The sequence below is a fragment of the Amyelois transitella genome, chromosome 14 (assembly GCF_032362555.1).
Source record: "Amyelois transitella isolate CPQ chromosome 14, ilAmyTran1.1, whole genome shotgun sequence".
In the NCBI taxonomy this organism is placed as follows: Eukaryota; Metazoa; Arthropoda; class Insecta; order Lepidoptera; family Pyralidae; genus Amyelois; species Amyelois transitella.
In genome coordinates, this window is record NC_083517.1 from 7,094,366 (window position 1) to 7,120,585 (window position 26,220).

At 33.4% G+C, this 26,220-nt stretch overlaps 3 protein-coding genes across 6 annotated transcripts; 2 read left to right on the plus strand and 1 right to left on the minus strand.

The window, feature by feature from the left end:
- Positions 1 to 424: 424 nt before the first annotated feature.
- On the plus strand, positions 425 to 5,817 carry LOC106132452 (kelch domain-containing protein 3). 2 transcript variants are annotated; one of them, XR_009657144.1, is made up of 5 exons: positions 425 to 773; positions 1,326 to 1,791; positions 2,243 to 2,438; positions 2,599 to 2,826; positions 5,049 to 5,121. XR_009657144.1 is itself a non-coding variant. In XM_013331876.2 (5 exons), the coding sequence occupies exons 1-5, from the start codon at positions 531 to 533 to the stop codon at positions 5,441 to 5,443; spliced, it is 1,140 nt and encodes a 379-aa protein (XP_013187330.1). In that variant the 5' UTR covers positions 425 to 530; the 3' UTR covers positions 5,444 to 5,817. The 2 variants fall into 2 exon arrangements, 1 of the variants encoding a protein (XP_013187330.1); XM_013331876.2 differs by lacking the exon at positions 5,049 to 5,121 and adding an exon at positions 5,380 to 5,817 and having other exon boundaries at positions 2,599 to 2,769.
- A 259-nt stretch (positions 5,818 to 6,076) lies between these two features.
- Positions 6,077 to 8,847, minus strand: LOC106132451 (DDB1- and CUL4-associated factor 13). Its single transcript, XM_013331875.2, has 5 exons — positions 8,603 to 8,847; positions 7,890 to 8,434; positions 7,643 to 7,809; positions 6,947 to 7,247; positions 6,077 to 6,385 (listed from the first exon to the last, which is right to left on the minus strand). Exons 1-5 carry the CDS (start codon positions 8,679 to 8,681, stop codon positions 6,134 to 6,136), a joined length of 1,344 nt encoding a protein of 447 aa, XP_013187329.1. The 5' UTR covers positions 8,682 to 8,847; the 3' UTR covers positions 6,077 to 6,133.
- A 1,264-nt stretch (positions 8,848 to 10,111) lies between these two features.
- Positions 10,112 to 23,228, plus strand: LOC106132435 (prolyl 4-hydroxylase subunit alpha-1). 3 transcript variants are annotated; one of them, XM_013331848.2, is made up of 13 exons: positions 10,112 to 10,405; positions 13,880 to 14,019; positions 14,451 to 14,655; positions 14,987 to 15,132; positions 15,680 to 15,836; positions 18,249 to 18,433; positions 18,605 to 18,744; positions 19,193 to 19,314; positions 19,400 to 19,553; positions 20,170 to 20,394; positions 20,664 to 20,723; positions 21,557 to 21,722; positions 22,230 to 23,228. In XM_013331848.2, the coding sequence occupies exons 3-13, from the start codon at positions 14,453 to 14,455 to the stop codon at positions 22,346 to 22,348; spliced, it is 1,677 nt and encodes a 558-aa protein (XP_013187302.1). In that variant the 5' UTR covers positions 10,112 to 10,405; positions 13,880 to 14,019; positions 14,451 to 14,452; the 3' UTR covers positions 22,349 to 23,228. The 3 variants fall into 3 exon arrangements, with proteins under 3 accessions (XP_013187302.1, XP_013187300.1, XP_013187303.1); XM_013331846.2 differs by lacking the exon at positions 13,880 to 14,019 and having other exon boundaries at positions 22,230 to 23,227; XM_013331849.2 differs by lacking the exons at positions 10,112 to 10,405; positions 13,880 to 14,019 and adding an exon at positions 12,463 to 12,625.
- The last annotated feature ends 2,992 nt before the right edge of the window (positions 23,229 to 26,220 follow it).

The window sequence follows — 26,220 nt, forward strand, 5'->3', positions numbered from 1 at the left end:
AGGTATAAATAATTAGCCGAATGACACAACTGTAGTTTTCACAAGCCCCATTGTCACACAAAAATATTATTATTGTTAGGCTCTGTAATGCAGTGGCACTTGGTTTAAAATTACAAGGTTCAAGATTCGGTCCTTGCTCAGTCCAGGACATTATTATAAACACCGTTTTGATTAACCTATTTCTTGGATATCATACTTAAAATTTATTAAAAAGTATCTGCGAGCTGAAGATTGAAAGACGAGTGAGTGTATTGTATTGTTGTACAATAGAAAAGTATTAAGGAAGTAAGTACCTATTCTTCCTACTTCCATGCTTTTAATTATTTTAATTTTCCCTCGCCCATCTTCCTTGGCGTGTAAAAAAATAATGACATTGACAAATAATTGACATTGATTGCCAATTTGACTTGACAATACATCATTGTCAAAAACAGATATATTTATCGATTGACCTCAACTTGAATTACTTTAAACAAAAATAATTCTATCAAAAGTTATTGCATTTATTGGCATATTAAACCAGAATAAAAATGAGATGGACAGTTCATATAGAAGGTGGGCCAATGCGCGTAAATCATGCGGCTGTTTGTATTGGAGATAAAGTTTATTCATTCGGTGGTTACTGTTCCTCCGAAGAATACAAAGATTGGGAGCCAATTCCCGTCCATGTTTTGAACACCGAAACACTGCGATGGGCTGCCGTTAATTATGTAAAGAATGACGTTGTCCCTTTCCAAAGATATGGCCACACTACAGTAGCTTATGGAGATAAGGCAAGTACCATACAAATCATAAATGGATGCTTTAAACACTCGAAATTATTTATCCAGCAGGGGACTTCATATGGCTGAGATGATACTCACATTTTCAATGATTATCCCAGTTGGCAATCAAGCTCTTAATAGTTTAAAGATCCCTGTAAAGACGTTGTTCTAATCATCCAATATTTTTGGAATTTCAACCAATGTGTTACTACTATAAAGTGTATTAATATAAGTGTAAGTACAAATAAAACGGAATGGAAAGAAAGAATGCATTTGTTGTAATGATAATGTAATAGTCATAGGAGAGGATCATACTGTAATAGATTCTTAGCAAATCAACTCTGTAAGGCCATATTTTCAAGAATCAATATGTCATCTTTGATATAAAAACAACATACAGATTATTCAAACTGACTTAAAACCTCCGTTTACTTCTTCCTACTGACATTAGTCCCAATAACATACACACTTCTCACCTTTTTACACAAAATTATTCTCATCTGCAATCAATAAAACTAGTTTTCTTATGTTTTCAGTTAATGTTTTTGAATTAAATTTCAGGTTTTTATGTGGGGTGGCAGAAACAATTCAGTAGCATGTGAAACACTATCTGTTTTTGATACAAAATTATTAGAATGGTCCGTGCCTACTGTTTCTGGCATGATTCCCTTTGCTAAAGATGGCCATTCAGCATGTGTTATAAATAACAAAATGTATATATTTGGTGGGTTTGAGTATCTGACTGACCAGTATTCACAAGAAGTCCACTGTTTGGACCTGGATACGCTTCATTGGACGTATTTTGATGCCTGTGGTGATATACCTTCTCATCGTGATTTCCATACGGCGGTTCCTGTCGGTGACAGGATGTATGTGTTTGGGGGAAGAGGTGATCTTGATAGCCCACATAATTCTCTGGAAGAAGTATACTGCCCCCAAGTGTTCTATTTAGATACAAAAGAGATGAAATGGGTTGTCACAAAGCCCACTGGAACATGGCCTGAAGGCAGGCGTAGTCATTCTGCATGTAAGATTCAATTTAATATAATTATTTTTTTAATTTTACAAATTTATTTATTACTTTATGCATATAAAATATACAAAACAAGTAAGCTTAATGCCATAAAGCATTATAAATAAATATATATGGGACAAATTACACAGATTGAGTTAGCCTCGAAGTAGGTTCGAAACTTGTGTTACGAGATACTATATTTTATAATAAATACTTATATAGATAAACATCCAAGACCCATGCCAATCAGAGAAAGTTCGTTTCTCATCATCCCCTGGCCGAGATTCGAACCCGGAACCTCCGGTGTCACAGACAAGCGCACTACCGCTGCGCCGCCACAGAGGCCGTCCGTTTTTCTCTTTCTCTCTTTGTCAGTTGAACTTATGGTACCTGTGTTCTTATATTTTTTAGTTTTGGTGTAAGTGATATGTGTAGTTAATAAAATTACATTTTAATTTTACAGGGTTCCATGATGGCTACATGTACATTTTTGGTGGTTTTAACGGGAACACCAAAACCCACTTCAATGACTTATTTAGATATTCAATTCAAGGGAATTACTGGCAAGAAGTACATGTTCTTGGATCTGCTCCTTGTAAAAGAAGACGACAAGCCATTTTATTGTATAACAATAAAGTATACTTATTTGGAGGCTCCAGGTAACTATGGTCTCAAATACAGACCGAGCTGAAATGGCTGTAAATATTTTCAATTAGTACTTTAATCTGACATATCTATGGGAGATTATGAACTTAGGTCCTCCTATTAACATGCTCAAAATGAGAATTCTGACATCATATAGTAATTTTATGTTTCCAGTCCATGCCCACACACAAATAGTCGATCAGTTGACCTCAACAATGATTCAGAACGGCTGACAGACAACAGCGATCTTCATGTCTTAGACTACTCTCCTACATTAAAGACGCTTAGTATTTTATGTGTGTTGGAGCACAATTTAGACCAGTCATCCTTGCCACGTGATATAGTGTAAGTATAATCACTGAATAAATTATATTACTTATCCAATATGCCTTAGAGTAGAGCCTTTGCCTTTAGTCGCAGTATATGATATTCGCAAAACATCATAAGAGCAAGACATTATAATCTCAAAATAGCACATTCTCAAAATATGATATTCTCAAAATATCATAATAGCTAGATATCATATTCGCGAATCATAATGTTCCCAATACATCATATTTGCAAAAAAGCTAATACTCAGGAAATCATATTCAATCAAATATCATATTCGCATTTCACGATATTTTTGATCCAAAAGTAACATCAGCTACAATAAAACCAAGACTGCGTTTAATTGATTCTTGTCCTAAAACGTGGTACTGGCTGGCCATTTATTTGACAGGAAAAACGTCAACTTTGATTAAACATATTATTTATTGCCTCAGAGGGTAAAATACTTTGCTTTAATTAGTGTTTCTCTGCTTAGGCATAAATATGGAACAATTCAAATGTAATAATAATGAAATAAAGTTCATCAAAAGTCAAAAAAATAAACCGGTGTTACTCTATCAGGGATACAGGTACAATTTCTATTTAAAAAACAAATCTGGGACGACAAACTGGCGGTGTTCTAAGCAACAAGAATGCAGAACGTCAATAACTCTCAACGCCAACAATGAAATTATCAGACCCGCTAAGCATGTCTGTGATTCTCCCAATTTTACAAGCAACCTAATAGATTTGATTGTTGATGACTGTAAGAATGAGGTGTGCACCAATTTTACTTCTGCGCAAAAGATTTTTGAGAACAATATTTTAAAACACGATTTCAAGGGTCAAGAACATGAAATACCAATATTTGCGTCAAAAAAAGATACTCTGTACAGAGCTAGAAATAAATATTTAAATATGGATAACTTGAAAAAAGACTCATTTAACATAAGACTTCCAGATAACTTAGTAGGAGATTTCTATTTATACGACGTACATGAATCATTTGGCCGTATTATATTTTTTTCAATGTTGACACGTGCAGAGATACGTGAATATTTAAAAACGGTATCAAGTATTTACGGAGACGGTACGTTTAAGATTGTACCTAAGCCGTATTATCAACTATACAGCTTACATGTCGACGTGGCACGTACTGAAGAAACAATTAATTTTATTCCAATAATTTTTGCTTTACTTCCCAACAAACAGCAAAAAACGTACGAGTGCTTTTTTTCTATACTTAAACTACAATTCGGATTGAACTTAAATATGTACAAGTGCGATTACGAACTGCCTGTTGTTAAAGCTGTAAACCAGGTATTCCCAAATGCAACCGTCAAAGGCTGCTATTATCACTTTTGCAACGCTGTTTTCAAAAAAAGCAAAGAATTCGATCTCTCTGCAGAAAATCGAAAAATTGTGCAATATTGTTCATTGTTACCACTGCTACCATCAAATTTGATACCGGAGACATTCTACACGATTATGGAAATGTCATCACGAGACCGAGACATTAATAAATTTCTTGATTATTTTAATAATCAGTGGATGAAAAAGATAAGCAGTTCTATATTAAGCTGTTATGATCAAAAAAACAGAACTACAAATGGAGTCGAAGGATGGCATCGCCGAATTAATAGTAAAATTCCTAAAAAGCCAACATTGTATCAATTTATAGCATTAATGAAAAAAGAAGCAAAAATACAAAAAGTAAAACTAGAAAGAAACAATTTACATTTTGCTGACAAGAAACGAAATAAAAAAACGATAGACAAAAATAAAAAAATTAAAAGTATCGTCAATGATTGTGTACTTAAAACAATAAGTCTTCCGGTATGTCTAAAACGGTTAAGTGTTTTACAGAAATATTAGTAGTAAATATATTTTGAATATAATTAATAATAATAAGAATATTTTTTATTTTGTTTTTTGTAATAAGAATAAATAATTTGTTTTGTAATACCTAACAAATAATACTATGTTTCGAAATAATATATCTACCATTTCCAGCACTTCCAGCGGTCACCTCCTCCGCTCTTTTTTGTCTAGCTACATAAATTTTTGTCATATATCGTAATATATCAATTACATATGCCTTACTGTACTTAGAATATAATGTTTTGAGCTTATCATATTTTGCGAGTGTGGTATATTGCGAAAATCATATTTCGTGAATGTGTTTTTACGAGAATCTTATGTCTAGCTATTATGATATTTTGAGAATATCATATTTTGAGAATGTGCTATTTTGAGATTATAATGTCTTGCTCTTATGATGTTTTGCGAATATCATATACTGCGACTAAAGGAGCCTTTGTTGAGTTGTTTTTCTGAAATTCATAATATTTGAGGTGTTCCTCTTGGGAGAGGTATAAAATGAATGGGGTTCTCACTGAAAAAATACGTCACCTTACATGTGAAGAAATTTAAAGTTTGGCGTACCTGACGCAAACGCCAACCCTTGGGTATTTCAAGCACTGTTTTATGTTATCGTCCTTAGGCTTTATACATAAATTTCTGTCAGTCCTTTTTCTACTGTGCTTAAATACACACAGCTTTTAAAGACTTTCACTTTAGCATAATTGAGTACAAACCTATAAATATGCTTATTGTGATTTTCTTAATTCTTCAATTTTGTTTCAGACGAGATATTCAATTAATGGTGTTGCCAAACCGAATAAGCAGGCCCTTTAATCAGGCAGGCTAATGCTACCAATTTATTTTGCAACTTACCCATCAGAACTTTTGTTATAATTTGACTTTATAAAATAAGATTATAATAAAAAAACTTTGTTCTCTTTGATGTTTAGGTTGATAACTGTAGTCAACTCTGTGGGCAGTTGTCACAGACATACTTATGACCAAATACTCAAAGATACATTGGTTTGACTTTAACAGAATCTTCAGTTTATTTTTATTTCTAAATTATATTAACAGCAGGAGAGTAAAATTAAATATATTTATTGATTCTCCTGATTTCTTTATTGTAACAGTTATGTTTGATACATTTGAGTGTTTGGCCATAAGCCAAATTTAATTAAGTAAAAGAGTTTATTATTGCAATATATTTAACAACACTTAGTACTCGTCTCATTTACCAACCAATTCACTCATTTAAAAAGTATTACACTTCACTTTTGCTTAGTAAAATCGCTAATATCTCTATCTTTGCCTGAACGCTTCAGCCATCTTATCTTCGCCTGAACTCTTCAGGGCCCGAGGTCTGCCCAAATTAGTACAATTTCTGTCAGTAACTATTTTTTTTGGTCACTTGGCCACACATGTCAATAAAGAGCAGAGGGGAATATCTAGATTCATCAGGATGTAATAACGAAAACAGTTAATGTGAAAAAAAACGATGTTTACTTAAAATATATACCAGATATAAGAGCAGTTGTCACTCGTCTTCTTTGACAATGTGTTTCTGTCTTTCCGGAACAAACGGAACAGCTCCAGGCTTGCTGTGTGCTCGTCTGTTGGCGTCTTTTCTCTTAGTCTTTTCTTTGATGGTCTTCAATTCCTTCTGAGCATTATACACATGTTTGGGGACATGCCTGTGACGGGCTATCCGTCTTATTTGTGGGTGATTTGCGAATTTCTCCTTCAAAGCTTCTGAGTAATTAAGAGCTGTCCTCTCGCGTGGCTTCAACTGAAATATTTTTTAAGTATTAGTTAAGTAGAATATATGCATATACATATATGGCACCAATATAAAAAAGAATAGGACCACTCCATCTCTTTCCCTTGGATGTCCTAAAAGGCGACTAAGGGATAGCTTACAAACTTGGGATTCTGTTTTAGGCGATGGGTTAGCAACCTGTCACTATTTGAACCTCAATTCTTATATTAAGCCAAATAGCTGAACGTGGCCATTCAGTCTTTTCAAGACTGTTGTCCTGTCTACCCCGCAAGGGATATCCCTTACAGACATGACCATATGTATGTGTGTATGTAGAATATTGGCCTATTTTGTGTGCTGGCAAATACATATAATCAACTTATTAATAATGCCTGGGAATTCTTTTATAACAACTTTACATACACTGATACAAACACACACATCACATGTACACACATATATCACTTATGGAGTAAACTGAGTCAATATAGTCACAAAAAAGACCAAAAGTCATTAACAGTGACAAGTCCTTTCACACCTCAGTTCCACAAAGTGGTATTCTTTCTTTGATAAAGAGAAAACAATACTCACAACGCCCAATTTCTCAGAAGCTCTTGCTTTCCACATTCTTATGTTCATTTCATCAGAGCCTGATAATATGTATTTATTGTCCAAAGTCCACTTGACACAAGTCAGCCTCTGCATCCTTTTGGTGTGGTAGACATCCCTAGAATTGCCTTTCAAGCTCTCAAAGATGCGGATTGTCTTATCGTAGCTTCCAGAGACCAATTCTCGTCCAGTTGGAGCATAGTCAACATCTATGACAGCTGATGTATGTCCCATGTGGATGTTCACAGGTTGTTTCAATTTTCTCACATCAAATGTGTACAAACTGTAAGATGATGTCAGAGTATAAACATTTTTATATATCATAAAAAAGCAACACTTACAAACTAAGCAGAGACAATACTAAAGTAAAAGTCAAAAGCTCCATTATTTTAATATCCATTTACAATATGGCCATACAAGAGGGTCAGTCAATAGATGAATGGTTTAATTATCAAATATGTAAGGGGCTAACCTATGGATTTAGTTTTTTTTGAAATGTTTCAAAGTTCATGTTTCTCTTGAGGATTGTACATTAGAAATAATGGGAAAATTTTTGTACAAGGACTTATCTCAATCTAGGAACCAAAATACACAGACAGGGAAGGGAAAAGGGAAAAAAGACAACATTACTTTTAGTTTAGATAGTTAGGTTACTGTTGTATGACAAATTACACTCACTTATAATCTTCATTTGCTACACTGAATATGAAGGCCTCCATAGGGTTCCAAGCTAGAGAATTGGATCTCAATTCCATTACTACTTTCCTCAAAGGACCTGACTCACGGCAGTCATACAGAATTATACTTCTATCACTTGCACAGGAAGCCAGTAAGTTGTTCTCCACCTGAAAAAATATTTCAAATTTGTGCTATAATATAAATGTGTGTACCTAGCAATTAGAATTTGAAAGAAAAATCAAAATACCTGATTGAAGGCCACATGATGTAAACTGTCTACACCCCACTTGAAAACTTTAATTGGTTCATTCCTTGTTTTTTCCCACAATTGGCAGTGCTCTCCACATGTTGCAAATATTGGCTTTGATCTATGATGAGAAACACCACTCACTACTGACATACTCAGTAATGTATTCACTGGATCTTCATCTTCTTCAGAATGGATCTCAGATTTCCATGTTTTTATAGTTTTATCATCACCAACACTTGTAAAACTGTCTCCATTTGGTGAATAACAAAGAGCCCGTACCCAACCTTCATGTGCTATAAAATGTCTAGTGCATTTACGAGCTGCTAAATCCCACAGACGTATCTCCCCATCAAAAGCACCACTGGCTAACACTGCCAATCTACTTGGATGTTTTGCTAAACTGGAAACTCCATCAGAATGGCCATCCAAGTTCCCAATAAAGGGTTTGGCAAACACTCTTTCTAGTTTAACAGCATTTAGAGCTCTGACATATTCCCGTGGAGCCTCCAGGGGATGAAGACTAGGGTCATAATTTCTTGGCACTGGAAATAAAAAGCATTTATGAGGTTAGGTAAAGTATGAGTACATATGAAATCACTTAACTGGACTAAATAAATTCGATCGGAGACCTTGGCCATATCATCTCGTAGTAGAGAGTAGTAACTCTGACTTCTGCATTTTATATCGAAATTCCGACACGTTTTACTTACATTTATGAATGTCCCTTTTCGTAGAACGAATATAGTCGTCGGGGTTGCGACTTATAACCTTCACTTTTACTTGAGACATTTTAAAATATGCTCATAACATTTAATTAATGCGAGTTTATAGGATTTTATTAATTCTGTGATACGTAATATCTAGCGTTTTGAATAAAATTGTTCCGTGATTATGATTTGAACCTCATGCAATGCATGCGTCGCATTAAAATATACTATATTGTTTGTTTTGACATTTGATTTGACACATAACCAAATAAATTTCTGTGTCATGTCTGGATCAGGTGGTCTGACATTGACATTATCACTGATCTCTATCTTTATTATGTAGGTACTTTGGATTTCATTCTTGGCGATGTAAAAATCAAAAAGGCCCCTGTGCCCTGTACAGATAAACCTTGAGCCAAATCGTTTGCGATCGTGGCGTGAAGCTATTCCAAAGCTGTTTTTAGCACACATTTACATACGGCTCATTGTGCTTTGAGGCTTTGAATATGGATGGAGGTAGAAACTCGGCTGCAGCGCCAGTTATGCTGTGGGTGTACCAAAAAAGGTGACTAGAGAAATTGGGCATACATTCATCTAATGTAAGTTTCCATGCTAGGCTGTTCTGATATCAAAGACAAAATATCGTGACCCACCGCCGCAGTGAAAAAATCTTTAGAATAAAAAATATTATTGTGACGGTAGGTTTATTAGTTCACTTTTGCAGCATCAAGCGGAACGAGCGGAGTTTCAACTTCTACATGGTCAGTTAGAGTAAATTAAAAAAGGGATTTATGGCGGCCCCCCTCGAAATAAAAAATATAGTTTTAATCTTATTTTCGTAATCTCATAATCGCATTAGATGTTTATGCCTATATTTATTATGTGTTTATATCACTATGCTTTTTAATGATTATGGTTTAGATAATTGTGTGTAAATAATAAAAGTAAAATGTAAATAGTCAAAAGTATTCTTGACTAAAACACGGCTCACTTGTCACGTCACATCAGTGACCACAAATCCCATGATGAGACGTATTCGTTATATTAGGTATCAGAATAAATATTATTAATATATTTTTTATATATATTCTGATATATTTAAATAATAACCATGTAATATTTCATTCGTATTTGATACACTTGTACAAGTACAAAGTGTAACAAACAATTTCCTAAAATTCCGCATCAAAATCGCAACGAGAACTACATACTGACAAACATACGTACCTATAGGTTAAACTGAGAACCATCTTTTATTTTTGTAGGCGGTTTTAAAAAGAGAATCGCCTCTAATCGATATTGTCCTTTTTTGAAGTCGGTTGATTTTTTTTAACCTTCTAAAGAAAGTGTAATAAACACTTTCCTGAAAACTACATCAAAATCGGTTCAGCCAAATGCGAGATACGCGGATACAGGTCAAACTGAGAACAATTTCACTACTATATGAAAAAATGAACGTGAACTAATATATTAGCGCTTTAAAAATATTAGATAAAAAATTACATATTCATAGCCGTTGTTGTGAACACCTACCCACAATAAAAAAGCCCGCAAAGCTTTTGTTTGTGCTTTTTTGACATTGATATTTAAGATTCATTCATTGGAAGGAATTGGAAGTCGGCTGCATTACCTAAATAAAGATACTATTTATTTGGCTTTACTGGAAATTGTAAAATTGCATTTTTTTCTTTGTTTTTCTTGATAACTAGATATAGTAAAATATGAGATAAATTGAACTTTCTCAAAATCTCGACATGTATTTTATCAGAAGGGTCAAATGTGGAAACTGTATGTAATTATTTAGAGGTAAGCTTTAATAATATACCTACTACAAAACAAATGGTGACCAGTTTTTGCACACTACTTGAATTTTTCACCTACATTTTATAAGATACGTAATGTAATTGTCTTTAATTGGAGGTTTAGAGATGACTCTAGGAAGCGAAATAAGCATGTAGCATGAAGGCTATGATGAACATGTATAATCCCAATTTTATTATTATAATTGCCAAGAATGTATGTATTTGTTACTCATCTACACCGGACAGATTTTAATTAAATTTAATACACGGGTAGAATATAACATAGAATAATACTTATGTGGGGTACCATTTATACTGAAATTCTCACTCGTATTAAATCCCTGAGCACAGCTAGGACATTATGAAATAAACGATTGTTGGAGAGCCAACTATTATATCTTAATAACTAGCTGTTGCCTACAGTTTCGCTGATGGACATTGTTGTTTAACATATATCCTATCTAAAAAGTCTTTCCTGGATAAAGGGTATCAGATACTTATGTTCATCTCAAGGGCTTAGGCATGCTTTTCCCGTGGTTTTGCTCAGTCAGAACATTGTCATTCATAGACGATCCCACAGGAACATACAATCCTAAAAGGAGATATTTTACCACAGAATAGAATAGATTTATTTTCAAAATTGGATACAAGGTATTACTTATTGACATCACATCACTTAAATCTAATTATAACTACTACTGCTTCCAAAGCGCATATGTAGAAGAAGCGGCGGAACAAACTACACTGCAGCATTTTCATCGGATGTCAATATACAAATATAGATCTCTTAAATCTAAATCATGGACGAATGCACATTGTCTACATTCCAAAAAAATGAATGAATGTAGAGCTAGTTATTTCAATACAATAATTTTTATCTAAAATTAATATAGTTTTTTTTACTAATGAAAAATGAAAATAACCTTCAATAATCACCATAAGAATACCTACCTGTTAACATAAAAACTGATGTACAGAACTCAGAAAAGAGTATTTTTTTTGTTTCATAGCCCAGGTAGGATGTGTTCCTGTACTACCACTCTACATGCATTGTTCGCATATTTAACTCTGACACTATCCATTTGAACACCCATACAGATGCTCTCAACATGCCTACCTATGTACTTAAACAAATCTTTGCGTGCATTTTAATTTCACATTATTTCAGAATCTATAAATCCAATTAATGTGCTCTAAAGGGTGAAATTTCTCTCCGTAAATTATCTTGATCATGGAATAATTTTAAATCATAATATATCCTTTTGTAGTAGTAATGCTCAAAATGCACCTTTTAATTTACATTATTTTTTATGTATAAATAACCATATAGTTAATTATAAAAGTTAGATATATGGTATTGCAGACTTTTTTATAGAACCCATATTTTTGTAAACAAAACAAAAAACCTAAAACCTATATTTATTTCAAAACAAATAAATACCTATGGCACTTTTTGAATAATATAGCTTTGTAATGGTGGAGGAGAGGTATACAAAATTTCAAATTTTCATTCAGGGACTCAGGACAGGGGCTAGTAACAGATCCCCTTAAGCTAAAAGAACAGGGGCTGGCACATACTTAGTATGTTTTTTATCTTTCTTGTGAGACTATCAAAAGTGTTAAAAAAAATTTATTATGCATATACCTACATGTATATTAAATTACTCTTCTTGTTCACTGAGTTTCATATTTGTAGCTAATACACGCTTTCGCCCGCATGCAAAATTTCATGGAGATCGGTTCAGTGGTTTTGACGTGAAAGGCGGACAAACACTTCACTCTTCTCGTGTAGCAGAATTTTTGTTACTAACTTTAGTAGGTAATAAAAATTCTGCTGGATATAGCTTTCTGATTATGTCAAAAAATATGATTACGCTAAAATAATGACGTACCTACCTAGTCGTCGCTGAAAGACTCCTTTGTTGGGTCTATTTATTGTATGAATATTATTTTAGCCGTACGTGGCTCGCCTATTTAGTTCCGATAAGGCATCAAACTTGCTAGAATATCTTTCGGTCTCTGTGTCCACCCACGCCGGTGCGGTGACCAGCCAGTCTTAGTTTGTTCGTTGACCCGCCGACAAGCGCTCGCAGCACTGCCTCGTTGCGCGTGCGCATAGTTCTATGTCATTTCTTCAGCGATTGATCTCATTTAAATTTTTATTATTTTTAATAGAGTTAGTGACCTCATCAGTACTTATTTAGTTCATTGAACGCGCTTTTTGGTAAGATTCCGTATTTTATAGAGCCATCTTCCTAGTAAGTTAATGCTTGGCAATAAAAGCTTTTATTCTTTCTTATATCTTTGGCTAGAAATGCATAGTAAATAAGGATTTATGTCAAAAAAACGTTTCTTGATATCACAAATAATAGATGATTACTTTGCCATATAAAATAAAGGGAACCATATCCCCCTCATTGTTTAGTACATTTTCGACTCTGTAAGTGTTCACCAATGATCGGGATAATATTGGCTTGCCGGCTGCGTATGCGCATAGTCATAAAGACATATTAGTTATAGTAACATAGTGTTAAAAATGATTGATAATGGGGTCAGTTGAGACCGAGATATTTATGTTTGAACCGGCTTCACATCACATGTCACGTCTGCTCTTACATCTAATATTCCGGCCCGTTCTAGAAATGTATTTTAATTGAAATTATTAAATTTAACTTCATAATAACTTAATTACTGTCAAAATCATATTATGAATGGTATCTTAATGGCAGTACCTAGGAATATTTTTCATTTAAGTACATATATGTACAATGTGTTCGGAATAAAAGCATTAATTTATTAATTGAAGTCTACTCTTGAGCAAGCGTTTTTTGTTTATTTTTCTATATATCTTGTAACATGTAAAAGGTATCTATCATTATAATTTTTGACAAATCAAGAAGTAATACTAGAAATGCCGCAAAGCAAATCTAGAATTTCGAAGCACAACAGCTGATTGTGTAACTCACAATACAAAAACAAATGAACATAGATCTTCTTATATATCTCAGTCATCGTATATCTCACATCTCAGGTGGCCTACCATAATTCCTTGTTCAATCATTTCGTTCTACCATTAGCTGGCCATAAATTCGACAAAACAAACCTTCGAAGAACACCTTCAGCTGATCTTTATTTCGATAGAACATACCTTCTCCTTTCTCGTAATACTGCACTTATTTTCGGATTGTAGTTGACCGTTGAAATTCGAAAAAACAGTAAATTTTGAAAAAGCCAAGGTTCATATTGGACTGCCAAATTTTGTATAAGTACCAACGAAGAAATGCATTTACATATATCATTTGCATTGTTTTTGCCACGTAATAAATTCCTGCACAAAACCTTTATTGTGATGAGTTCATTCCCACTAAATTTAACTCTTTATGCGCAAGTTGGTTGTTAAAATACCGTAACTGGTCGCTTGACTAAATATGATGTGCATTTGTCTGAAACATTCATAGATTTATGTTTTTGGTTTTAGCACAGGTTTTAGGTAGGCACAGTAGTTAAGTTTCCGGAAATTGTAAAATAGAAAAGTTCGAAAACGTCGACAAAATGATTAACTTAGTAGACTAGCTGATGCCGACGACTACTTTGCATGGCTGGACGATTTTTGTTAAGGTATCATTTCCATATTAATTATAGTTTAGCTGGACCATCATAGGTACTCGTAGTTCTCCATCAGTTGTTCCAGTTATAGTTAAGATCATTTAATGGTTAGCGTGTACAAACAAACAGATAACCAGACGGAGATTACTTTTTTAAAATTCTAACTCTGCCACTGTTACATTATATTCAAAGTACATAAATTAATTTTTTACTATTTTGTTATATGCAGATATTGATATTGATTAATATCTTTAAATTCCGATTACGTTCATTAAAAAAAAGTGTATTAAGTATTGTTTATTTGGTGTTCCTTATTTTCACAGCAGATAAAGTTATAAAAAACAACAAACTTTTTTTGTTGAAAAGAAGTTAATTCAACAAGGAACACTGCTACTAGTAACAACGGTAACTAATAATCTAAAAATTAAATCTCTTTGTTTCAGAAATGCGACTCATGAAGATGGTTCCTATAATGTACAATTTGCATTTATTATCTTACGTTATATTGATTGTATTGCCATGGACGCGATCAGAGCTATTCACCGCCATAGCCGAGGTGGAACCTTTGTTGGAGACGCATCAGAGGATCATAGATGACTTGGATCACTATGTCAGCTTGGAAGAGAAAAGACTTCTACATTTAAAAAAGTAAGTACGTGCAACGTCATATTAAAATTTTGTGTTGCTGGCTGATGAAAAAAAATATTAATTCTTTACATTATGGAAAAATCTTACTCGTATTGTGGTTTCAAAATTAAAGCGACAGGTTTATTTGACAAGGCCATTTGTATAACGGTCGGAGCTGAGTCGTATATTAGTAACCGCATATCAGTAGCCTGTGTGTCTTCACCTTTTAAATAAATTCTTAGCTTTTAATCATTAGATTTTCTAGAATATCCCGACGCTTTTATTATATTAAGGGATTGAGGATAGTGCGTGTGTTTGTCTAGATCAATAATGAAATATGTCTTTGTTTCAGAACACTAAATCTTTATAAAAAGGAGCATGAAAAAGCTATGGAGGATATTCCTAATTATTTGGGGAATCCGATTAATGCATTTACCCTTATCAAAAGACTGACTACAGATTTGGATGCCATAGAGCAGAGTATCAAAAGTGGTACAGGTTAGTAAACTTAAAATGATATTTACAAATAAGAACGTCTTCATTTTTATATTCGCTTGAAAATGAACAGCAATACCTAATGTTGACTTTTAAATAAATATATCAGGTGATTTGGAAGCTAAATATTAAATTTTAAACCTAACAATGTTTTTCAATGTAAATTTTGAACCTAGGTCACAGTGTAGATATTCTAATATCAACTTTTTGTTTTTATTTTCACAGAATATTCTTTGTATCGTAAGTATTTTAAATACTTTTGATTGAACTAAGTATAAGTCTCATTTTATCATCATGAATATGGTTATATTTTTGCATTCCATAAACCCCTCTACCTACCCTTTTAGGAAAGGGATTTTAAATAATGGATTGTCGACATTTTTTTTCTATCATACATATAAAAAATGGACAAGCCGTTATCAGCGGAACTAAAACAATTTTTATCGGTTTGAGAATCGAAATGCCGAGAACCGTTTAAATATTGCGTCATTAGTAGATACTATGTAGGTATTTGTATTTTTTTAATTAATATAATTTTCCTTTGCCACAGAATATATAAAGAACGTGACAATCAACCACAAAGACGTGAAATATCCGGCTGCGGAGGATTTATCCGGCGCTGCGCACGCGTTGATACGATTGCAAGAAACCTACAGGCTCAATGTGAAGGATCTAGCTGAGGGTATGCTAAACGGCGTCGTGTATAGGTAAGAAAAAATATTTTCATGGTTTTCAATAATAATGCTCCATAAATTATTTTTTGTAAGCAAAAAAAAAAAGATGAAAGATAGTTAAGATAGGTTAAGATAGAATCTAAAGATGTTTGGCCATTGGTTCATAAATCCTTAAAATTTTATCAAATCTATACTAATATTATAAAGCTGAAGAGTTTGTTTGTTTGTTTGAACACGCTAATCTCAGGAACTACTGGTTCGAATTGAAAAATTCTTCTTTTTGCGTTGAATAGACCATTTATCGAGGAAGGCTTTAGGCTATATAACATCACGCTGCAACTATTAGGAGCGAAGAAATAATGGAAAATGTGAAAAAAAAAACGGGGGAATTTTATTATTCATACTTAGGGTTTCAATGATGCCCAAAATAACTTTTCCATGCGGACGGAGTCGCGGGCACAGCTAGTCTGCTATAAAATTATGGGTATTTTGTATTTTTGAGAGTAAATTAACTTTTGATTTCGTGACATAATTGCGATAGGATGGATGAATTCGTTTCACTTCAACAGTACCTAAGCGGTAAATTGATATGTAGTAAGTACTTATTGAAGTACTGAAAAAACACTTTTAACAGTGAAAAAAATCGGTATTTGTCTTAACCGTAAAAACTTATACTCGTTAAATTTTGCGAACATGTAATAAGGCTGAATAGTAAATTGATGATATGCATACGAATAGACGCAAGGCAAGCAAATTTAGAGAGAATTGTCCAAGAGCAAATTGCCATAAACGTATTTAGTAAATACTATTTACAGGAGAAAATGGATTATACTCGTATGATACTATTCTGGGATGGGCAGTTTTTAGTAAAATTAAAATTGTGTGGTCCAAGCTATTCTGAAGTGGGCCGGTCCACGTGGCCCAAGCTTTCATACGCAACTCTGAGTCATATAATTAAGACATCCCGTGAACACGTAAATATGAAAGAAAGAGGAAATTTACTTTCTTCATCTAAATTAATATGATATTACCGGAACGTCATGTACGTCATGGCGCTACATATGTATATGTATTTTTTATACTTTGTTTGCATGCTTATTAAAGTATTTTTTTAATTCAACCTGTTCTAGCTTAGATGGCTGCATGAATTTAGAACCAATTTTAAGGTACAGAAAAATAACCATTATTGCATTTCTTTTCTGTTATTTTTGTGCAAAGCAACATAATCAAACTTTTTTTGAATTAACGGTATAGTACGTTTTCTGTACAAGATAATTTTCAACTTTGTCTTCTTCTTTCAAACTTTGGCACTTTATGGCTTTTTTTTGTAGGTACTAGCTTTTACTCGTTTCGCCCGCACGAATTTAGCGCCACGTACAAAAGAATACAGATGTTTCGCAAATCCCACGGGATCTGTAGTTTTTACCGGGAGGGCAAGTACCCTATGTCCTTCTTCAGTATTCTTCAATATACGCAAAATTTCAAAAGATTGCTTCTGTAGATAACATGAGAAGAGACATCACACAAACAAATAACTAAGTTTCACATTTATAATATTAGATCTATAACATGGGTCCTAGTGACCTTGAAGCAACTGGGACCACACAAAGATTCGAGAGACTTGGAATAAATTACGTTTAAATAACAAACAAAGAAATAATAAATAATCAAAAACCAATTATCGCAATACCCTTAGTCCATGTGTAGTCCGGTTGGTATAACATGATTTTTTCGCTTTACCCATTCCTTTGTCATCTTGAAACCTAACTGTAATGTTGAGAGCATTGCACTTAAATTCTTGCTGTCTGTCATCAACACCGATATCATTTAGCGATTATGTTGCTTTGTATGCAGAGGAAAGTGTAAGAACGTGGAGTGAATATTACTCTACGAAGCATAAAAGCTATAAGGGTGCGAATAGGCCCACACAAAGTTGAGATAGATAATTATTTTATAGTGACTGTTTTATTAACAAATTCTTTATGAATTTCATTAAAATTGACTAAATTTAGTGTAGGTAATATCTTTTTTTTTTTACTTAGTCAATAATATCATAATTATTTAATTGAGCATGAATACATTGAACAAAACTGATTTCGCAATATTTGCTTTGATCCCACACTTCTTTACTCATATTTTGTAGTGTGTGTACACATATCTTGTAATAATTTCTTGACCGTGTATGTGATGTGTTCTTAGATAACTTTATGTTAATCTAGTTCAAAACTGGTTTTAAACGTAAACTAAAGGTGTAAACACATATGGTCATGTTTGAGTTTCTTTCGCAAATTTCCCACGCGCCTAGTTTTATTTAGATTTTTAAATCCGGTGTTGATAGCAGTATAAATGGACCTTTATTTATTCATATTATCTATTACTATAAAAAAAAATGTATTTACATCCTAAACTCAATTAGTATTAAGTTTATTTTTCGATAAATTACAGTACTCCGATGACAACAAGTGACTGCTTCGAATTGGCCCGTGCTCTTTATTCAGACAAGGATTATAAAAATGCCCTTCCATGGTTTCTAGAGACTCTACGCAAGTACAAAACTGATTCAGAAGGAATATATAATTTTGACGAAGTGGACATTTTGGAGTACATTGGTTTTAGCCATTACCTTTCAGGTGAGTTCGTTGTAAAACAATGCGATTTATTTTGAGAGTTGTCAAAAATGCTTACTTCGGGAGTCGGTTACTTTATCACAGTTATCATATCATCCCATAAGTTTCATAGATAGGTACTTATGGAATGAAGTGTGTGTGTTATTTTAAAGTTTGTAACGAAACTGTTTTTAGGTGACGTAAGAGGAGCGTTACATTGGACAAAAAGACTGTTAGAAATCGAACCCAACCACCCTCGCGCCCTCGGGAACGTACCGCACTATGAGAAGAGCATTAAAGAAGAGGAGGCCAAAATTAAGAAACGACAAAGAGGGGTTAGTTTTTTATTAAGTTATAATTTCACTTGTAGAGGTCGACGTTTTGGTTTCATAGACTAAGACAGGACGCCTTTATAAAACCGTAAATATACCGTAGACTAGAACCCAAGAACATTGTTTGTTAGTGTGACTCTATTAGTACGGATGACTAATTCAGCAAATTAATACATACATTCATATAATCACGTCTTGTTACCTAACGATGTAAACAGATGAAGGCCCACGTTTAGCTGTGTGGTTTAGTGATTGAATTGAGATTCAAATAGTGACAGATTGCTAGCCTATCGCCTAACAATGTAATCCCAAATGATAGCACTGTACCTATAAAATACAAAATAACAGCTTAAATAATACAAGGCGACAATAATTTATCAATCTCTTCATGAAAGAAAGTAAAGAAAACATGAGTAAAAAATTGAATACCTAAATGATGTGTTTTCTTTAGGAAACGCTTGAAGAAGAAGAAAAGACCGACAAAGATTATAATCAGTACGGAGCCGATGACAGGAAGTGGTACGAGAAACTGTGCCGGGGTGAGGTGGAATTACCCGCCGCGTATTCCAAAAGGTATAATAAATCTCTCGCAAAAATATCCACACGAAATTACACACACTAATATTATAAATGATGATGAATATTGGTGACATTTCAGATTGATTTGCCGTTATATGACTGAGCACCACCCGTTCTTAAAACTGGCGCCTATAAAAATGGAGTACTTGTATTTGAAACCCGACGTCATTTTGTTCCACGAAGTACTGAGTGACGACGAAATAAAGTTCCTACAGATGGAAGCAAAGTCGAGGGTAAGTCAGTGTGAATCTTTAAAATTGGCCAATATTAATGCAAATTTTCGCGAATGATAACAATAATGAGAGCTATTTAGCTATGTTATCAATATAATGTTTACATTATTGTTATCAAGTTAATGTTTACTACAATCCTTAAATATGTGATTGTATGTGGTCTAGGTAGACCACGAAATTAATTTTAGCACATAAGTATAAAAAATTATGGTCATAAAAATCGTCGTAGTATAAAAGTTACACAGATAAATGGTTTAAGTACTTACTTGTTTTAATTTAATTTATTCAGTGTTATTCCAAAAAAATCTAAGGTAAGCTATAGCGGTCAGACATAGTCTTCTGGGAGAATTTTCGAAAATTTGTTCCTGAATTGCTCGAAAAACTGTGTACTTAATTTATTTGCGTACTTTATAATTATTTATGAATAAAGGTAGGTAACATAATCATAATTATTTATTCCTTGAATAAATAGGTCTAAATTATCTAGGTACAGTTTTTGTGCACACATATTCTACCTCTCAAGCCGTCGGAATTATATTCATACATATGTATATTTTAAATAAGTAGCGTATAAAAGCCCTGTACAACTACATAAATTTTAATTGATCTCTTACAGCTCAAACGAGCAGTCGTGCACGACCCCAAAACGGGCCAGCTGGTAGAAGCCAGCTACCGCATCAGCAAGTCCGCGTGGCTGCGCGACGAAGAGGCGCCCGCGGTCGCGACCGTGTCGCAGCGCGTCGCCGACATGACCGGGCTCAGCATGGCGTCCGCGGAGGACTTGCAAGTTGTCAATTACGGCATCGGCGGCCATTATGAACCGCATTTCGACTTTGCACGGGTATGTTATAAAATAAAGGTTCTTTCCCAAAGGGGTTGGTGAAATTTTGATTGGTAGACATGTCGCAGAAGAAGATGAATGTTATTTTCGGCTCCCTGAAATTTATTAATTAACGCTTTTCCAATCAGCTTGTCAATTTTAAATCTGATTAATATGGAGATTTCGCGGTTGTCTTAGATTTTTTAATGGCGGCTAGCGTATATAATCTGAAATAATTGCACAGTACTAAATTGATTACTACGCTAATTGAATGATTGTTATTTTTTCAGAAGTTCGAAAAAGCGTTCGAGAGGTTCAGCGGTAATAGAATAGCTACGGTTCTGTTTTATGTAAGTACTCGCTTTGACACGGAATGTCATTGCCGTGGTCTGTCTGTCCTGAAAAATGTTCGTTAATTCATGTCTAAGACTGGTTTAAGATTCAAGCACGCGCTTTCAGTTACGCTTGATAGTAGCCCTGTTTCATAGTAATACAGTTCACATGCGTCAGTCGCTTACCAGCGCTGCAAAACGCCAGTAATTTGCATTGAAATGCGGTACTCGTTTCACGACAAGCGCGCGGTTTGAACGCGCTGCTCAGCGGTCTGTCTCGCTGGCGTTACTCTAAAACCAGCCTATTCATCATTTCAAGTCATCTTTTGGCGTTGCCATCATTATCTCGGAGCTTAGGTCCGTTGTCTTCATGTTTCTGGAAATTAAAACTTATTTAGTATCGCGATACATAAAGAAAACCATCAATAAATTGAGTTTATGATCTTAATGAAGTCATAGTAGTAGTCATTTTAATGAATATCGCATGTATTTTTATTTGACTAAAGCCAAAATTATAATTTATTTACCTACCCGTTTGTTTGTGTTCAATGGATTATTTAAGGAACGAATGATCATTACAAAATATAGGATTTCTGTTTGTGTCCGAAAATTGTAATAAATTTCGGGCAAGGACTTATCGTCAATATTTTAATCTCGAAATGAAAACAATATTTAATACTAGGTACATTAATTAAATAAAAATTTGTAAATTTCTATGCAATAAAGATATTACAAACAAAGAAACAAACAAATTAGTGAAAAAGAATGCTAGGGTACGAGTTTTATTTAACAAGTTAACTTAAATATCTTTTCTTTTATTATTATAAAACTTATATTTTATTTGCAAATAGATGTCAGAGGTGGCGCAAGGTGGCGCCACTGTGTTCACTCGCCTGGGCCTGAGCGTGTTCCCGAGGAAGGGCGCGGCGCTTTATTGGCTGAACCTGCACCCCTCAGGACAAGGGGACATTTCCACCAGGCATGCAGCCTGTCCTGTACTGAGAGGGTCCAAATGGGGTAAGTGTACTTTAAACCTTACTACTATACACACACAGATTACTTTTTTACTACACATGACACTAGATTACATTATTTTGGGCGAATTATTACAAAACATAACGGACGGACCGTAATCGCCATTCAAAAACCTTTTTGCACCATTGCCCGTCAGTTTTAATTTTTCATATATTTTGAGACTTATTACGTATGAAATACAGCGCTGTATTGCTTCAACCTGGATCTTTCAGGACATAGAATTCTTTATTATCTTAACATGTCGCCTGTCCTGTATTGAATATTTACTTCGCCAACCTGCTTTGATTCATCCTCTTCACATGACTTTGGCGATATAAACATTTACTTTTCACAATAAATTTGCGGTGTAGACGCAACCAACGGTCTTGATAAGACTAAAAGGCCACGTTTAACTGTATGGCTAAATTATTTTCAAGACTCTGTCTACCCCGCAAGGGATATAGACATGACTATATGCATTTATGTAATTATTTTTGTTTAAACTTACAGTTTGCAACAAGTGGATCCACGAAGGCGGTCAAGAATTCATTAAACCCTGCAACCTCAACTTCCAAGACGAGTCATTTCTCCACAAGTTGCCGAAACCCATTTCTAAGACTTCGAGGTAGATATTGCAACGAGTAACATTGTATTTTGTATAAGAAAAGTATTGCCGCGTTTTTATAAAGGTACAACTAAAGATAATTTAACTTGTATCTGTTAAGAGTCATCCATTGATTACATGACAATTTAGGGGGCCCACCCGATTTGCACAATCGTACCATATCAATTACACTACTAAACTAAAAACTAATTCCTAAAGATTGATTAAAATGTTGTTAGTATTCGACTAAAAAAATGTATGTTCCAGTGAAACTAAATGTGAAATCATATATTATTTAAAATGTTTGAAAATTTTAAGTTAATATATATGTGCGTTACTGTAAGTAAAATGCCATTGATAATAAATAAATCTGTTGTCTAGTGATGAAAAAAACACTCGACACCATCATTGTACAAACATTAGTGTAATTTTAATAATTCTGTGGTACAAATAAGTCACAAAGTACATTCTTAAGGTTAAACATAGAATATCTCTTAACTTTTTAAGGAATTTCTGGAAAACCTGTGTATTGTTGTTTCTACTGAAACAAATAGATCTTGCCAAATAAATAACAATGTAAGATATATATACAATAAATATTTATTTATATTGATATTTAATCGAGGAGGCTTATTATTTCATGCCAATCAACCAGTTTTATTAAGCAATATCTTGTGCAATTAAAAGAGCATTTTTTTAGTGAAAAAATAAAAAAAGTGGTATGCATGCAGTATTTAATCTTCTTACGATAGATTACTTATTTGATTAATGATAATGGCCATAATGCATTTTTACCATTAAGTTTAGTAACTTTTCTTTCTGTAATATTTTACTTAGACACATTTATATGACAGTATAATCTTGTACAAATTGTATGAGTTAATAAATTCGTGCATAAAGTTTTTGTTTTATTAATACTTAAAATATACATCTCACAGATCAGATTTAACGAAGTATTATTACGTATTCCGTTTTATAAATAAGTATATAACACTTAGATTAATACAAGTTACTAAGTAAATGCAATCTCTGAAGAAATCCATTCGATACGGCCATTAATGAAATAAATAAATAATAATAATAAGGGTACAACGTTTTCATTTTTTTACGCATGTCTCCAAACGCTGAGTTTTCATAATTTTTCTTTCTTCCGCCGCAGTGAGGAGAGCAATTTAAGACAACAAAAACGTTACATATAGAATTAAACGTATACTGTACATAACATTCCTGTTGTTTATACATTACCCTAAAGCTTGTTGTCGGTGTGTACGGGCCCTTAGCATGTTGATCGTTAGAGTATTTCAGAACAAACAAAGTAAGTACATGCATGGTTCAGCTTTAGCATTGCACACTACTGTGTTTGCTATGAAACACTCTCGCTGACTTCTTAATAGTCTTCTGAGGTTTTTTCAAAATATTCTTCTCGAAGCGATTTCCATTTGACCTAATCTTGCCTGAATGTGGAGCTATTAAAGTGGCGAAAATACAGCAAAAAAGGAATCTTTGCTTATTTAATACAAAGAATATAATCTATAGTCACTAGCAATCATGGAAATATGAAATGGATTGCCAGTCAAACAAAAAAAGAATTACAAATGTAAATGGCTTTTTATTTCCATCTTTTTCAAATTTCTAGTAGAAAAAGAAATAAATATTTCGCCGTTCCTCTCTGTCTTTATTAATTGGTGTTATTAAAAAGAGGTAACCACGGATTAGAAATGGATGGAGGGGTAGGTACGGCAAACTTTTAATCAATTGTTCCTGTCTGAACCTTGAAAGTGAGTATTTTTTTCTTAATTGATAAGTACCTCTAAGTTCCTCGTTGGCAATGTTAACTTTGGCATTCTGTTTCACAAAGAATAGCTCTTTGTTTTAAGGTCAGTCGCAATGACTCGTCTCTCGTTACTTCAGTGTATTTCACATTCACGGAAACTGTAAGCATTGAGCTTCGCCGTCCATGGTGGAATTATTTCCAGAGATAGCAGAACAATGGCGTTTTTTTTTCCAAGTATTTCAATCCATATAACCATTATGTCACAGTGTAAATAAAAATGATGAGTAACTTTGTAAGACCACAAAACAAGAAAATACGGAAATATGTCATGAGTTTTTTTAAGAAACACACATACTTTATTTTGGCTCCTTACGAGAAAGACAGAGTCATTTTACTGTATAGCTTACTGATAGAATTGAGATTTGGATTTATAGTGTCAGGTTGCCAGCTTACAATCACATCACTAAAAAAATATTTAAAATTTAAAACCCTTCCCTTGATAGCCTTTTACAATTTGGATTGATTTTTAAATTGACTAAATTATAAGGTATATTTGAGAACCAATCACTCCTATCGAGTTTTTATTATATTATTTTATTATAATTTTAATTTAATGCTTAAGATGAATACAAACAGAATAGTTTCTTAGGTTTGATCAACACAAGCAGGTATTATATTTTTAGATAATATAATTAAGAGAAAAAGAAAATTTTAATATATGTATATTTAAAGGAACTTATATCATGCCATAATTCTAATATAGGTGTACTTATCTGTTATTTTTTCTTTGAAAAAATGACAATGATGATGAAATTCTTATATGACATCACGCATTAAAATTTGTTAGTTTTTGAAGCGTGACGTCATATTTTTAGCGGTCACTGCATTATGCGTATTTCTATAAAACTTTCAATAATGATGATTAGTGACTGAAAAATAATCTAAAACACTGAATAAATTATGTGACCTTTTTTCTTCACATTAATCACGTCTATTTCCCTTGCGGGGTAGGCAGAGCTAACTGTCTTCAAGAGACTGAAAAGCCACGTTTAGCTGTATGGCTCAATGATGGAATTGAGATTCAAAAAGTAGCAGGTTGTTTTTCTTGAATAATAATTAAAAGTAACAAGTTAAAAAAAGGTTTACAATGTACAGGTCTAAAAACTATTCGACTACTTATTCAAAAATATTTTAAGTATAAAATTTTAACACTACATAGTTTTAGTACATGGGACAACAACTTTTAGGATATAGATAGGAAATTTGTTTCTTACTACATTTATTCATTACCTAAACTTACTTGGTTGTTATTGTTTACTTAGTTGGTTATTGTTTGAAAAACTTACCATATGGGGAGTCCCATGTGTGTCATCAATGAAACATCAGAAGAGAGCAATCAAAGTAATGCTAAATAAATATTAACTTGCATTTATTAGTTCCTCCTTTTTGTAAATCGCCTTGTATGAAAGTCCAAATTCCCTTTATGTATAAAAAGGTATAATTGTCATACTTAGATATATAATTTTTCATCACAAAAATAAATCATAGATGCTGTTCGAAAACTATTGTTTCTCCCCTTAATTACAATACATTACATATGAACTGTAATGACTGATCTATGTATGAATTATTTTTTAAAATATCAAAACTTTAATTCCATCCAAATATCTCATGTTATAAATTACTCCAAATCACTTAATTTAAAATAAGAACGTGTACCTTCTAATTTGCCTGCCTGTTTGTTGGTTAAATGGCGAAAATGGGAAATGATTCTCCATTTGGTAAGATTATTCCTAATTATGATTCGAAGATTTAAGGGACTGTTGGTTTTTAATTAAATTTCACTATCACATGCCACTTTCGCGTCTGCCAAGGGCAGTTAACAAACTGATCGGTCTCCATCGCCGTGCCAACGATGTAACCGGAGGTCTGACTATAAACATCCACTGGAATGGCAGGCCAGCTGACGAAGGCATCCACACGGCTAATATGACACTGTAATGACGTGACCACCGAAGTAGATATATTTTCTTAAGTATAACTAATGGATTTAGGTAGATAAGTAATAGAAGGTAAGGGAACCAGCAGAATTTTAGCAAAAGTTAAGCCACTGATGAAAAATA

What these genes read in the sequence shown, in the direction of transcription:
- LOC106132452 (XM_013331876.2), top strand. Translation starts at nt 531, where the DNA reads ATGAGATGGACAGTTCATATAGAAGGTGGGCCAATGCGCGTAAATCAT. An exon ending in CAGGCGTAGTCATTCTGCAT is followed by an intron (nt 1,792 to 2,242) that starts GTAAGATTCAAT and finishes TTAATTTTACAG; the next exon opens with GGTTCCATGATGGCTACATG. An exon ending in TACTTATTTGGAGGCTCCAG is followed by an intron (nt 2,439 to 2,598) that starts GTAACTATGGTC and finishes TTATGTTTCCAG; the next exon opens with TCCATGCCCACACACAAATA.
- LOC106132451 (XM_013331875.2), bottom strand. Translation starts at nt 8,681, where the DNA reads ATGTCTCAAGTAAAAGTGAAGGTTATAAGTCGCAACCCCGACGACTAT. An exon ending in GAAAAGGGACATTCATAAAT is followed by an intron (nt 8,435 to 8,602) that starts GTAAGTAAAACG and finishes TTTTATTTCCAG; the next exon opens with TGCCAAGAAATTATGACCCT. An exon ending in CTTCTGAGAAATTGGGCGTT is followed by an intron (nt 6,386 to 6,946) that starts GTGAGTATTGTT and finishes AAAATATTTCAG; the next exon opens with TTGAAGCCACGCGAGAGGAC.
- LOC106132435 (XM_013331848.2), top strand. Translation starts at nt 14,453, where the DNA reads ATGCGACTCATGAAGATGGTTCCTATAATGTACAATTTGCATTTATTA. An exon ending in AGACTTCTACATTTAAAAAA is followed by an intron (nt 14,656 to 14,986) that starts GTAAGTACGTGC and finishes TCTTTGTTTCAG; the next exon opens with AACACTAAATCTTTATAAAA. An exon ending in TTTTAGCCATTACCTTTCAG is followed by an intron (nt 18,434 to 18,604) that starts GTGAGTTCGTTG and finishes AACTGTTTTTAG; the next exon opens with GTGACGTAAGAGGAGCGTTA.